The sequence below is a fragment of the Hyaena hyaena genome, unplaced genomic scaffold, assembly GCF_003009895.1.
Source record: "Hyaena hyaena isolate Hyena2069 unplaced genomic scaffold, ASM300989v1 scaffold_56, whole genome shotgun sequence".
Classification (NCBI taxonomy): domain Eukaryota; kingdom Metazoa; phylum Chordata; class Mammalia; order Carnivora; family Hyaenidae; genus Hyaena; species Hyaena hyaena.
In genome coordinates this window covers 1,460,203-1,475,599 of record NW_024080688.1, presented here as the reverse complement: position 1 = coordinate 1,475,599, position 15,397 = coordinate 1,460,203, and the positions used below count along the sequence as shown (strand labels likewise).

The following is a 15,397-nucleotide window of genomic DNA, read 5'->3' as shown; positions in this document are numbered from 1 at the left end:
TTAAGAGGGCCTATTTGGTGTTTTACGATTCATTTAAAATTGTATCATTTGATCCTCATGACAACCCTGTGTTTACACAGAGATAAGAGACTCAGAGAAGTGAAGTGACTTGCCCATGGTCATCAAGCCAGTTAAGAGCAAATCCAGAACCAGAAACCAGGTCATCTACCTCCTATTTAGTCCAAGACTAGTTGACTCTGATTCCTGCTCATGGATGGAGAGGGTGCAGGGGGCACAGCAGAGAAGTCACAGGTCGGTGACTTGATTCTATCAGTTGCATTTGAGAGATGAGGCAACTTAAGCCTGAAGAAGTTAACTAACTTGCCCAGAGTCACATTGTTAATACTGTAGTCTGTCAGAAATTAACTGTTGAATGTATAAATAAGTGAGCTAGTAAGGAAGCCATGGGGAGATATTCACAAGAACCCTGTGAGTGTTCCCAGGATCAATAGAATTCAGTCTCTATATAGCAAGTCAGCCCAGATACTAAGTGGGTAGGCTGCAAGTGGTTTACAGACTTGTACACATAAGACTTAGCTCAAATAACTAATGTAAAAAGTAGGTCTAGGATGGTAAGTGAGGTACAGGCAATGTCCTTTAGGGGTTCAGGAGAGTCAGTGTTCATCTGATGGAGAAGATCTGAGAAACCTCCCTGGAGCCAGATGTGCAGCGGTCTGGGCTGGACTATAGAGAGGAGGACATTGAGGGCAGGGGTTGGCTGAGGCAGCCAGCTTCTAGGCTCAGCAGAAAGCTGCCTTGGCTACTGACTCAAGAAGCAAGTGGGGGAAGCAGCAGCAAGCTAAAATTCTGGAAAATTTCATGTCCCCATCTTGCTGGTATGGCTCATTGCCTGTCCTGTCCTGGTGGGACCTTGTTACAGGAGGACATCCATCTCAGGGAACTGGAAGACAAACACTGGCTCTGCAATGCTGGAGCAGATCGCCATGTCAGACAGGTGAGTGAGAGAAGTTGTCCACCTCCCAGCCCAACTTCCCAGCTTCATAGATGAAGCCATGTAAGAAGTGAGCCCTGCCCAAAGGGAGCCTCTGATCAGGACAGAACACAAAGGCCCAAGTAGCCAGGTAATGAGATCAGGCAGGACTGGGTTATATGCTAAGTTATGAAGATAAAGATGGGACACTATGTAGAAGCTCCAAGAAAGGAGCAGTTACTGTGCACTGGAATAGCCAAGGAAGACCACCTGCTTTGAACCTGGAAACGTGGGTGGGATCTGGAGAGCAAAGTGAGAGGGCGTTACAGAGAAGGCAGTGTGCCTGATGGGGGTGAAGGGAGGGAAGGAAGAGAGGGGCGGGATGGGAGAGCTGGAGGGGTGGGATGGGAGAGCTGGAGGCAGCAAGGAGAGCAAGCAGGTTTGATATGAATTAACACTCCAGACTCAGAACACCTTCCCATCACCTCCAGGTACAAGCTGTGGGTGGATACCTGCTCTGAGATGTTTGGTGGCCTGGACATCTGTGCTGTCAAAGCTGTACATGGTAAAGATGGGAAAGACTACATTTTTGAGGTAAGTCTGGCCCAAGGAATATCTTAGTAAGAGACAACCCCCAAGGCTGGAGGCCAGGCTCTTGGCTTGCGAACTATGTGGGCTGCCCAAACTGCATTTAATTTATTTGCCTGGACCAGGGGATGGTTCCCAGACATGTCCAATGGACGTGCATCGCAAAACCTCTCCACCAGTAGGGAGCTATTGTTTGCAACCAGCTAGGCTGACCCACACCAAGGGTAAGAGATGCCAGATCTGGGTTCCTGGAGTCCTAGTCTAATGCTGTTCCTCTGGGAACACTGTAGTGATTTACCATTCTTGGTCTCAGAAAACTGGACCTAGGAATCATTTGGTTCAATCTCATTTTGTAGATGAGAAAACTAAGGCCTAAGGCCATGAGCACGTGCTCAAGGCCATGGAGTGAATCAGTGTCTCAGTCTGGGCTAGAGCTTAGGTCTCCTGGATGCAAGAGATTCTTCTTAGCATCTCTCTGAGGCTTAGAGATACTTTATTCAGTTTAGTCCTCTAATCCAACTTTGCTGACTCCCTTTTCCCATATTAAAGGAAAAGTGGGTTGCAGTATGAATCCTTCATACATGTTCTTCCCCAGTGTTTCTGGGAACAGGAAAGGCTCCTTGCCAGGAGTAGGTGATCTTTGCAGAGGATTAGGGTCAGGAGCCCAAAGTGGTCTTCAGAATCTACTCCATGATCTGCTTGGCGTGTAAACATTCTAGATAATCATACCTCCCCTCTCTCAGTGGGCTTCAGTTTACTCATCATTAATGTGAGCTGGACAACAGAGTCTTTGATCCTGGTTAGGTGGACTCTTCCTAAAGGAGGAAAACATTTACCTGGACCTTGAGGTACAGGAAGAGTCAGCATGGTGGTGAAAGGGAAGGGATCCCAGGTCATGAGCAAAAGCAGAAATCTAGTTGTTTAATGGGCAGAATATATGTGGAGACAGAAACTGCATGGGTGAAAAGTCTCAGAGATGAAAACTGCCTACTCCTAACTAGAGAACTAAGGGAATGACCTTCATATGTCCTGCCTGCAAACCTCTGAGCCCTAGAGCCATACTCTGTCCTGCAGCTACCAATCTTTCAGCCTCACTGAGCCCTTGCCTGGGTGAAGTCTGGTGGGGAGGACCTTAGGCAAAGGTTTGCCGGAGAAGGGAACACAAGGGCCTATTTCTGCAAAGGAGCATGCTTCCAGCTCAAGACAAGAACACCAGTTTCAACTTATCTCTGATGCTTTATGTCCTACTCATTATGAATTTCTATACCAGGCCTTTGAGGTTTCTAGACCCTTTCCTAACCTGGGCTACATCTTCCACCAGGTCATGGACTGTAGTATGCCACTGATTGGTGAACACCAGGTGGAAGACAGACAACTCATCACTGAACTGGTCATCAGCAAGATGAACCAGCTGCTGTCCAGGACCCCTGTCTTATCCCCTCAGAGACCCTTAACCACCCAGCAGCCACAGGTAAGCAGCAGGAAGAGACAACGGAGAAGCAAGAACCATTCCCAAATCCACTGCTCTAGACATGGTGGAGCATGTCTACGATGGAGGAGCCTTCTCACGAGGGGTCTGCAATATCAACTATAGAACTGTCCACAAATGGAGTTTTGGCTCTCTTCTCTCTGAACTTGAATCTCTGGAGGAACCGTGGGATCCCATTTTCACTTGGGATACTCCTACTTTTTTTTTTTTTTAATTTTTTAACGTTTATTTATTTTTGAGAGAGGGAGAGTATGGGTGTGTGTGTATGATCAGGAGAGGGGCAGAGAGGGAAGGAGACACAGAATTGGAAGCAGGCCCATGCTCCAAGCTGTCAGCACAGAGCCTGATGTGGGGCTCGAACTCACAAACTGTGAGTCATGACCTGAGCCAAAGTTGGATGCTTAAGTGACTGAGCCACCCAGGTGCCCAGGGTACTTCTACTTTTAAATGGAAGGTCTCTGAGGGAGGGCTGGGTCTGACCTCTCACCAGCTGTTTATTGTCTGTGAGAGGGTCTACTGCATTGGTAGAGAAAGAAGGGTGTTATCAGTAATCTGCTGGTCTAGGGGTTCCTGGGGTAACCTTAGCTAATTAAGCATCCAACTCGTAATCTCTTGATTCTTGGGATTGAGCCATGTGTTGGGCTCTGTGCTAACAGCATGGAGACTGTGTGGGATTCTCTCTCTCCCTTTCTTTCTCTCTGCCCCTACCCTGTGCTTGCTTGCCCTCTCTCTCACTCTCTCTCTCTCAAACTAAATCAATAAATTTTAAAAATAAAGAAAAAAGAAATCTGTCAGTCTAGAGAGAAGAGGGGATCACTTCACTCTCTTCCCTCATTCTGGAAGAGAGTAACAAGCTAAAAAATTAGAAGTCTGCTTTCCTTCCTAAGGGAGAAGGAGACAGCTTTCTTCCGTTGACCATGGTGTGTGACTCATGAGCAATCACCTTCACAGTGACAGAATCTAAGCCTCAGGTCTGGTGGGAAATCCACATTTAAGTTTTTGTGGCTTGGGTCCCGTGGCTAGAATGGGCCAAGGAAAGGCAAAGCTGAGGGTATTAAGTCCCATCTAGGAGATATGTCACTTTGCAACAATATCCCCCAACTTTCTTCCCACTGAATTTTTGCATAACGAAATGGTAAGAGCTTGGGACAATGAATCCAAGAACTAAATCCTCGTCTATCTGTTCCCTTAAACAACTGTGTGACTGGGCAGAGGAGAGTAGAGGGAGGGGGAATTACTACCCTTTCTAGGACTCAAGTTTTATCACTTGTACATGAAATCGTTCAGAAATCTTTCTTTCAAAATCATACTTCAGATGATTAGGGAAATAGAATAGAATAATGATCTCAGAGTATGGGCTTTAAAGAGAGAACTATCCAAGTTTGAATCCTGGACCCTCTTATTTACTGGCTTTGTGATCTTGGACACTTAGATGTACTTATATGTGGCTCAGCAGAGATGACAGCCCTCTCCTAGGGTTATTATGAGAATGAAGTGAAGTAAAGAACCTAAAATATAGCATACATAGTGTATCATAGGTGCTCAATAAAGGTTATTTGTTGTTATTAAGTAAGTAAGCAGTCTCTGGGCTTGGGCTCCTGGCAACTTTGGGTTTCGAGATCATCACTCCCTTTCCTAAAGATGAGTGCCTTACTGGGAATATACTGCAACCAGAAGCCAACTAATTGGAGTCTCAAAATCCTTCTGTAAGAAAGAAGAAGAGGAGTGGGGGAGGGAAAAACAGGATAAACCAGCTTGGATTATTTGGTATAGAAGCAAATTACCCCACATTTGTCTTCCTATCATTTGAATATCACAGAATCATAGCATAGGAGCACGATTGATATTCACAGTAATGGACCTGAACCATCAATAATCGGTTACACGTAAGTCAGTATTCCACATGCTGTTTAAGAAAGCTAGAAACGTTTAAGAAATATTTCTGTGCAAATGACTAACTTAAGTCAATTCTTTCTCTGGATCTGTTTCTCCACCTATAATATTAGATAGATCTAAATACCTTTTGAGCTCTGAAGATTTCTTTGAGTAGAATACTTCTTTTTTTTTTTTAATGTTTTACTTCTGAGAGGGAAAGAGACAACGTGAGCAGGGGAGGGCCAGAGAGAGAGGGAGACACAGAATCTGAAACAGGCTCCAGGCCCTGAGCTCTCAGCACAGAGCCCGACGTGGGGCTCGAACCCATGAACCGTGGGATCATGACCTGAGCCGAAGTCGGACGCTTAACCAACTGAGCTACCCAGGCGCCCCTTGAGTAGAATACCTCTATCCTTGCTCATGTTGGATAAATGGGAGCTTCTGGGCTAATAGACTTACCTTGAGTGTCCAAGTTGAGAGTAGCCACCTGCAGTGGGATGCTATCATCTTAGGGGTGTCTCGTACCTTTTGTAGTGGGCTCATGCTGTGTCAGACTTCTGGGCAAGTACAAGAATCTATTCTGTACATCAGGAATGTTCGTCACTAGAGAATTACAGTAGGGTAATTAAGAGAACAAAGATTAATTGCTTGTTCAAGTTATAATCTCATTATTTAAAATTTATACTTAATTTGGCTTGATAAAAGACTTTCCTGGTTTAAAAAGGTCAGACCTGTGGTTAGAGTTTATGATTTCATAAAAGCTTGTGGATCAGCAGATTGTTGCCTGCTGCTGCGCTAGAGGAACAGTACCAGGTAACCTCCTTCTTCCCTTTAACTCTGAGAAATACAGAGAACATCTGGTTGCAGCTTAAAGAATTTATGACAGAGAAGGACAGCCTCATGCTGCCCAGGCAAGATAAACGAAAATGGGCTGTTCTGGGATTCTTTGGGGATCTCTGAAGTACTTTTATAAACAGAAGTGTGCAAAACTCTCTTGGCCTTCTTCAGGAATGTCATTTTGGACTAGAATGAAGAGGAGACCTAAGTTCAGCCTTGTCCTTGCCACTGACTCACCAAGTGACCTGGGGTAGATATCTTCCTGTTTGTTTCTGTGCCTCAGCATCTTCATGCGTAAGATGAAGGACTGAACAAAAATCTGCTAACATGTCTTCTAGCAATGAAATTTATATTATACAGAAATAATATCTGAAGCATAAAAGTTCAGTAACATAGAGAAATCACCAAAAATATTTGTCTACCCCACAGAAAGCATTAGCTCCTTTTTGGTACAAGCCCCTTACTTTGCAAACATTGCGTATTGCAACTTAAATATTCTAAAGAAAAATCTAGAATATATCAAGGCAAGAAACATAGTAAGGAATGAGCTTTCCTAAATATAGGGGGTCCTACAAAAATCCCTTGTAGAAAACCAGACTGGCTCAAGGATAAGCTTTTCTCTGCTCAGGCTCACATTCAAGCTACACTAGGATATTGTGGGAAGCTCACTGAGTCAGGACACTCAGGGGTTAGTCTTACTCTATCCTAATATTGTGTGACCTTAGGTAAGTCCTTCCCCATCTCTAGATCTCTAATTCCTCACTTAGAGAATAAAGCTGAATCAGATGATGTCTAGATCCCTTTGAACTCTAAAGTCACATGAAACCTGGAGTCAGACCAACTGCAAAGCCCAAGACTGCCTTCACTCCTGACACCAACCAAAAGTTCAGAATTCCCAAGAATTCTCTGGAAGGACTCACATAACTTACTGAAAGCTGTTATACTCACAGGTGTATTATAGGAAAGGATACAGTTCAAAAACAAACCAAAGGAAGAATGCACAGGGCAGAGTCTGGGAGGTTCCAAACATGAAGATTCCATTGTCCTAAAGACCCATTAACCTCCCCCAGCATCCTTATGTGACAGTACACGTAGTGCTAATCAAGGAAGCTCATCTGAGATTCAGTGTTCATAGTTTTTATTGGTTTTCATGTCACAGGTATGCTTCATTGATTGATCACCTGCTTGAAATTGGTCTGCAGCATCGCTATCCCTGGAAGTCAGATTAATACCATGTGGCCCAGGGGTATACTGCGAGTCACCTTATCAGCATATATTATCAAAAGTGATCTGAGAGTCTCTCACCGCAAATAACAAAGACACTTCTATCACTCAGGAAATTCCAGGAATTACCTTCCAAAAGTTGGGGGGACAAAGGCTAGATTTCTTACCTCCCAGGACTTGAAGGGACAAAGGCAAGATTTCTCTTTGGGCAAGGCCAAATTCTTTACACCATACATGATCAAATCAACTTAGCAAATGTTTCTCAAATATTTTAGACCCTTATGGGCAAGGACCATGCCTTATTCATCTGTGTTTCCACTGACTAGCACAGGACTGGCCCAACAGGTGTGCTTAAAATTAGTTAGTAGACTTAGGCTACAGTGATGAATGAGATACAGTTAGCTGTTTATATTCTAAATTGAAATGATGACTGAATTCACAGAGGTCATTGGTCAGATGGTACCTTCTTGTATTCTCTATTAGTTTCCTCCTGAACCTTGTGCCTTGACCCCAGGCCACCCTAAAGACAGAAATACCACAGTCTGTCACACTTGGCAATATGCTGCTACTTGGGCTTGAAGTCATGACTGTTCTGGTCATATTTACACCTCCCATTTCTCCCTGATGATAGCATATTTCCACTGGTTATGACTGAGGAGACATTTCAGCCATCCTGGCTCCAGTCCCATAGGGTGTCAGACCAGATTGTTTCCATATTCCTACTGTTACATGATCTGCTTCTAAGGCCCACCCTTCACTGGTGATCTGGATGCCACCTCCTTTTGGCGTTCAAGTTATCCGTCTCTTCTCTGTCATCAATGTCTTCTTTTCTAGAAGATTTTCACATCTACCCACAAACATTTAGAAAAATAAAATAATAACAATCCCACCATCCCAACGAAATTGCTCTTGTCACAGTGACTCCAAGTTGCTGAGTTCTTATATTCCCATCTTCTTATCTTGCATGACTTCTCAGTAGCCATGATACAGTTGCCCACACTCCCTGCTTCTTGAAACACTTTCCTTTCCAGGCCTCAGTGACCTGGTTCTTGCCTGATTTTCATTCTACCTCATTGGTTTCTCCTTCTCACCTCCTTTACTGGCTTCCCCACCTGTGCTAAACCTCCAAATGTCAGTGCCCTAGAACGTGGTCTGTGTACATTCCTTGTGATGTCAGCCTGCCCATATCTATCTCCTGCCCTGACCGCTCCTTGAACTCCAGATTCACATTTTTAACTCTTGCTTGATATCTTTATTTGTACATCTAAAGTTATCATAAGTATAACAAGGCCAAAGCAGAACTCATTTTCTCCCCCGTAAATTTGTCTCCCCCTCCAATTTTTCCCAAGTTAACTCATGTAGACCCCTACCTGCCTCTTTGCCATCATACCATCCTAGCTTTTCCTCACTGTGCCCCAGCCACACTGGTAGGGGCCTTTGCATGAGCTGTGTCCTCTCTCTGAAATGCTCTTCCCCTTTTTTTGCATGGCTGGCTCCTTCATGATAGTACTGAAATTGCCTCAACCATCCAATCCAAAGGTACCTACCACCACCCCCGCTTCTTGAATTTTCTGCATAGCACTTGCTATCAGCTAAAATCATTCTCATCTGTTTATGTCTTTGTCTTCTACTCTTCCGGTAGAATGTAAGCATCTGGAAAGATGTATCTCTGCTGTATCTCTGGGGTCTGCAGAGTAGCTAGCAATTTGTAGCCACTGAATATATCATGAGTATACTGGGGGGCGGGAGGGAAGAGTGATCTGGCCAGGTGCAGTCAGTTGTCAGTAGAAAAGTTAACAATAACAAAACTAAGCCTGTCTGCTTTTTATTATCATTATGTGATAGCAATTCTATGCAAATGATAGTGATGAAAATACTCCTCCTACCCAGGCAAATCATTCCTCCGCCTCCTCACCTCAATATGGTATTGCACTATATATTTGAGTGGGTTACCGGATGGAGTAAGTGTCTCTAACAGCCCTTGAAGCATATTGGAGTTGGTGTCAAGATCCTGTGAGTGATTTTGGTAGTGTGCAAATGGACAGGCTATAAGCTAAGGGACATTAGCTGGGTCCCAGCCAGAACTCTGCACAGTACACTGAGACCTTAGGTGCTTTCACTAAGTCACATTCCATTCCTCACAGTCAGACCCTGCTTGCTGGCCTCTTTCTTGCATGGCTCTGGCACCTCAGGCTGAAAGAGCTTCTGGCCTGATCCACAAGCCCTAAAAACTGCTTCTTGCCCAGTATTCTAGGTCAAGACCAAGACAGACAATGACTAGCCATTTATCTACCTTTCTCTTTCTCCCTCCCTATCCTTATCTGCAGCTCTACCCTTACAGCTCTCATTTCTTTGACTGTAGAAGAGCACCTAAAGGAGGCTGAGGGGGAGGTGAGTAGAGGGCTCACCTTGCCTTGTTGCCAGCCAGCCCCCTAGCCTGAGACAGATTAATTATAGAAAACAGAGAGCAAAGTCATTTGAGTGGACTCAGGCTAGCTGCTGTGCCCCATTCAAAGGGATAGGGGCAGGGGTGGAAGAGGCGCTGGCTATGCTCCTGAGAGCAGGGAGACAAGTGGCAAAGCCTCATCTGCCTCTTGACAACCTGGCCTCAGCCTGGCTGGGCTGCCGGGTTTGACGCTGCCCTAAGAGTTGGCCAGGGCAAGAGACTCCCTCGGCTGTGAAGTGCTTCGGGGAGACTGTTCTCAAGGTGGCAGTGACACCTGGTGGCCAGTGATGGCCAAAGCCTCCAGGCTATATACTTCTGAAACCTTCCTATAGGCCCAGCTCTCCTATCCCCTCCACAGATTCAACCAACCTTGTGGTCTGTCTTCTGGGATCTGAGCTGGGCCTTATATCCTGGGGCTCTGGAGAGATGTTTGCTGCTCCTGAGACTCCTGGGAACCAGAGAGAGAACTTCAGGTAGACAAAGAATCAGGTCATGCCAGCAGAGGTGAGATCCTGGGGTTCTCCTTCAGGTGAAGAATCTTTGTTCATTTCCCACTACACTGCTTCCACTTTTTAAAATTTCTTGTAAAGTCTTCCAGAGCCAAAGGGCTGAATTGCTAATGCAGGGATTTCAGACACTAGTGGGCTTTCTCTTTGGTTTGTAGGTTATGCCCATGAGGAGTGATTCTAAAACTCAGCCCTTGGAAGTATTTAGTACACATAGGGTATCCAGGAGGAAAATGAGCCTCTCCTACCTTGAGCTGTTCAGACCACAACTGCAATGTGGTTGCCAGTCTGAAGGTCACAGTATAAACAAGGACAACTTCTAACTCTACCAAGAATATGCTCAGAGGAAAGGATCAGGAGGCTGGAGCATTCAGCAAATCTGTGACTCGAAGTTAAAGGAGCGCCAGTTAAATAGCAGTACTCTCAAGGAGCCTATGACTGGGTACCTTTAGTTCTCTGGTACCTGGTGCCCAAAGGCAAACCTGCTAGAAGACAGGAGTAAAGTCTCTCACACTCGCAGAGGAGATCTCGGCTGCCCTGGGAAGTGGTGCATGGCTGACACATCACTACTGATGTTCCTGCAGGGGCAGGATGAGCTGCTTGTCAGGACTATGGTAAAAGTTTGGGGGGGGAGGGGTGAGTAGGGCGGTTAGGGCTGTTGGGGAAGGTAGCTTAAAATCCCTTTCCAGATCTGCGATGCCGTGCGCTAGCCACAGACCCGGAAAGGGCAGTGATGAGACTTCAGAACTGAAGCACTGAGGCCCACAAACCTGCAGCCTCTGGCCTCTGTTGGGACATTCTACCAGTCCTTTTTTACTGGTTCTCTGGACTACAGACATACTGAAAACATTTCCAGCCAGGTCTTTCTAGCTACAGAGGCTCAAAAAGATGAAGTTTCTTGAATACAAGGACACCAAGAATGGGTTTCCATAGGATCTAAAGTGCCATGCAGTTAGGGAAGGGATGCAACTCAGATCCCAAACAGGGGACTAAAAGAGACTCACATAGCTTAGAAGAAGTAAATTTAGGACAAATGAAAGGTCTTCCTGCTTCCCACAGCAGGGCTGGCTTTAGGGAATTAGTTCCCCAGCGAGTATAAGCTGAATATGTGAGATTTGAAGCAGGTTCAGATAAAGTCACTAGTGACCAGATCCCTTAGCAGACTATTAAGGGAAACTGACTATTTTCGGGCTGTCTTAACTTTTAAGGGACATCTTTAATCACTTGAAGCTGACATTCTGACCTCGGTTGACCTGGCCCTCAGTGCCCCCATAGGTCTCGTGGATTGCCCCCATGGGACACTTCTTATGTCCTTAGGAAATCACTGATCATGGGAGGGCCCCAATCCAGGAGATGAGCTCTGCCCTCAGAGTAGCAATTTCCCTCGTGAAAGGAGGAGGAAGAGGAGCCCATCCTTGGGAACCTTTTATAACCTTTCAGAGGAAGGAAGGTGGGCACTGGTGACTGCTGGGGTAATCTCAGAAAGGTCCCAAGGTGCCTGAAAACATGCTGTCCCCTTTGCTCTGACTGAACCTACAACCTCCCGACCACATTCCTTCCTGCTGCCTCATTCCCCCTGGGGTCCTAGACCGGGGGAGCAGAGCCTGGGGGAGCTGATCAGAATAGCTCTGTGGTGTGTCCGGCAAGGAGCTTGGCCTGGCCTCTTTCCTGGGGCCAGACCCTGAGACCCTTTCCCAATTTCCTGTCTCAGATATGCTGAGCAAGCACAGGCCTTCCTCCTTGGTGGGGGCAGCTGGACTCGGGCCAACAACTCTGAAGAGTTGAGTCACTCAGTGTCTTTCCTTCCTCAGCTTTCCGTCCTGCTGGGACCTCAGATAGGCGCTTCTGTCTCCCAGCTTGTCCGCTGAAAGCCACAGGATAGCGAATTAAAGGTGCTTTTGACGAAACCCCACACAGCCTCATCCATGGGCTCAGTTTCTCTCCTAGACCAGTGGTTGCCTGTCCATTGACCTCAACAGCCAATATTTACTGTTTCTGAAATGACTTTTCTGCATCTTCAGAGACCTTACTGGAACAAGTCAGTGATAATTCAGAGCACGTAGTCCAGCCTAACCCAGAGTCTCCTACATGCAGAGCTGCTGTGTCCCAGGGGAAAGGAGGCCACCCAACAGTACTTTCTCCATTGACTTGTGAAGTTCTAGGGCTTCATTAGAGCTGCATTCCTTTGGGTTTATGTTTATTGTTATCTAAATAATAGTAATGGTGCTCACATATATCAATGCCTTGCCTAGCACTGTACAGTTCATAAAGCACAATCATTATTTTGAGCCTCACCACCTTTATGTGAGGTGGTTTGGCTGGTATTTCTATCTCTGTTTCATACATCAGCAAAGAGAATGAAAATGACTCCTGCAGAATCACACAGTCACACAGGAGTGCTGGATCTTTTGATCCACAGTTCAGGGAGTGGTCTACACTACTATGCACTGTGCCTTTTTCATATCTCCTCCCCCCAACCCCCCCACCCCCCCGAGCACAGGCAAAGGTAAGAATGGAGAGAGCTGGGCCTCTGTGACCTTGTGTAAGGGAGACCCTTGCTTTCCTTCTCCTGACAACCAAGTGCTAAACCTGCCCACCTAGAGGAGTCTCTGAGTTATACCTGCCCCTCTCCTGCCTCCCTGATTTCTCAGATTACTAAAGCCCAATGGGTTCAGCAGAGTGAACCCAGCCCAACCAGCTTTGATGGAGAGTGGCAGCACTCAACTTGCCAAAACCCTCAAAGCCTGTGCCTGCAGACACCTCTGCTCAGGCCCAGTAGCCCTGGGGTCTTGCTGGTATCAGGACTCTGCAGCTAAGAAGGGCTTGTCTCCTATGTCAGACACCTGAAGAAGTGAAAAATGAATTAAAGAACTAATGGAAGCCCAGTACCAGAAAAGCCTGTAGAAGACCTCTGTCTGCAACTTGGTGACATCCTCCACGGTATCTGTGACCAGAGTTTGTCCTGGCCCTGTTTAAACACCTCTAAGGCCAGAAAGATCATTACCCAAGCCAGCCCTTGACCTTGATCAGATTTACATTTGACTAATTTTGATCTATTCATTCCTAGGTGTTTCCACGGTTACCTCACTTAGTGCTCCCAGTTGGCCCATTTAAAAAACTCAGGCTCAGGGGCGCCTGGGTGGCTTAGTCGGTTAAGCGTCCGACTTTCGCTTAGGTCATGATCTCGCGGTTCGTGGGTTCGAGCCCCGCGTCGGGCTCTGTGCTGACTGCCAGCTCAGAGCCTGGAGCCTGTTTCAGTCTGTGACTCCCTCTCTCTCTGACCCTCCCCTGCTCATGCTGTCTCTCTCTCTCTCCTAGAAATAAATAAAAATATTAAAAAAAAAAAAAAACTCAGGCTCAGATTAACTAACTTTCCCAAAATCACATGAGGAAAGATGTCATTTCCACACTTTTCACCACCCTGTGTGCTCCGTGTACCCATTTAATTTCACTGGTGTCCCCTTAAAGAAGCACCCAGAATTGTTTGCAGTGCTTTCTTGTGGCGCTTATCAGCCGAAAGAGCATTGGACCTGTGACCGCCCTTTCTTGAGACATTGAACCCTCTCTAGCATCAAATTTTTGGCAATGACATTGTAAATGGACAACCTCTGAGCTTATTGTCATTCTATAAGCCCAGGGTTGTTTGTTTGTTTTTCTCTTATGGGCCTGTAAGTCCATTTATTCCCCCTTTCTTTTTTGAATGCAGCTGGGCATGAGCACTGGACTACACATTCTTACCTGTTTGAGTCAACTCAACTTCTTGAGGGAAACTGCAGCTCAGTCTGGCCATGAGCTCCTGCTGCGGGCTGGCTATAGGCCAGACTTTGGCAGTGACGCCAGAATGGCCAGACTTCTATGGAATTCAGCATCCCAGGCATTTCTTGGTGACTGGAGACAGATCCCATGGTAGCCAAACCCCGTGGGAATAGCCCTCAGCCCCAACAGATGGAAGGCTTGTGGGCGGAGCCAGAGAGTCTCAGCCTGGCAAGGGACAGTCCTAGGGGACTCTCCTCCTGCCCCCCATAGTCCCTGGGAAGTCTTCAGTCCACAACCTCAGTGGAGCCAGGGAAAGGAGAAGCTCCCTAGGCGACAGACAAGGGTGGCCAAAGCATATTCCCAGGCTCCAGCTCGAAGGACCGCCTCTGGGAGCTCTCCTTCTTAAACTTTTAGAAGGGAACTTTGGGGCGCAGTTTATCTTTGGGTGTCTTATTTATATATTTCTTAGGCTGAGGAGAGCCAGGGCCAGCCTGCACTGGTATGATTACCCCTGTCAAGTCATCCAGTCAGGGTCTGGTGTTATACCATTAGAGCTTAGTCTATGAGATTTTAAAGTCTCCCCCTGCACCACCTCCCCCCTCCCCCCCCCCCACACCCTGCCCCCAGAATCATAAACTGTCAAGATAAAAGGAACCATGGTGTTCACCTGATCTATCTCATGTTTAATGAAGGAACATCTCTACAATATCTTTGTTAGGTAATTCTCTAGCCTCTGCATGAACACACCCACCTCCCAAGATAGCCTCTTCTACTGTTTTTACTATGGAAAGTTCTTCCTATAACTGAAAGTCTACCGTTCCAAAACTTTTGCCCATTGACCTTGGCTCTGCTCTCTTGTTATATTGTCTTCCATAACCCTGTCTGAAAATAACAATTCTCTGAGAGCTTGACCAATGTATGAGGTGATTGGCAGCCATCAGTGGTATGAGGTGAGGCCCTGGGGGAAGGGGACTGGCAAGAGCCAGTCTAATTTGGTGTCTTTCATCTGAGTATCCTTCTCAGGCAATGAGAGGCCATAACAGTAATGGCTTGTCAGTGAGCCCAGAGGCTTTATTATCACAACTGAATAAAATTCTCCAAAACCTAGGAATAGAGCACTGCAGGGAGTATTCCATCATGGGAGTAAGAGTTTCGCAGGAAATGCCTTATCAGTATCACCAGGACCATCATCTGTTGCTTTTACTAAGCACCTCCTAGGTTCAAATGCTTATAAATAGATAGATAGATAGATAGATAGATAGATAGATAGATAGATCTCATTTCTTTTGAAGAAAGATGGTTGCAGAGGAGTGAAATAACTTGCCCAAGGTCACAAAGCTAGTAAGCGGCAGATTTGGTTTGAAACCAAAGTCTTCCCAACCCAAAAGCCTAAATTCCTCAATCACTCTGCTGCCCAATCTTTTTTTTTTTTTAATGTTTTTTATTTATTTCTAGGAGAGAGAGAGAGAGAGAGACAGCGTGAGCAGGGGAGGGTCAGAGAGAGAGGGAGTCACAGACTGAAACAGGCTCCAGGCTCTGAGCTGGCAGTCAGCGCAGAGCCCGACGCGGGGCTCGAACCCACGAACCGCGAGATCATGACCTGAGCGAAAGTCGGACGCTTAACCGACTAAGCCACCCGGGTGCCCCTTTTTTTTTTTTTCCACTCTGCTGCCCAATCTTAAAGACTCACTGCTGGAGACCTAGGCAGCAGTGTGTGTGTGTGTGTGTGTGTGTGTGTGTGTGTG

At 46.3% G+C, this 15,397-nt stretch overlaps 1 protein-coding gene across 1 annotated transcript in view; it reads left to right on the top strand.

The window, feature by feature from the left end:
* SYN2 (synapsin II) overlaps window positions 1-15,397 on the top strand; it is a 187,553-nt gene that overhangs the window by 160,509 nt on the left and 11,647 nt on the right. Inside the window, exons 8-10 of the mRNA XM_039231379.1 lie at window positions 881-955; window positions 1,423-1,525; window positions 2,841-2,990. Coding sequence (XP_039087310.1) covers window positions 881-955; window positions 1,423-1,525; window positions 2,841-2,990 — 328 coding nt within the window. The remainder of the gene's footprint in view (window positions 1-880; window positions 956-1,422; window positions 1,526-2,840; window positions 2,991-15,397) is intronic.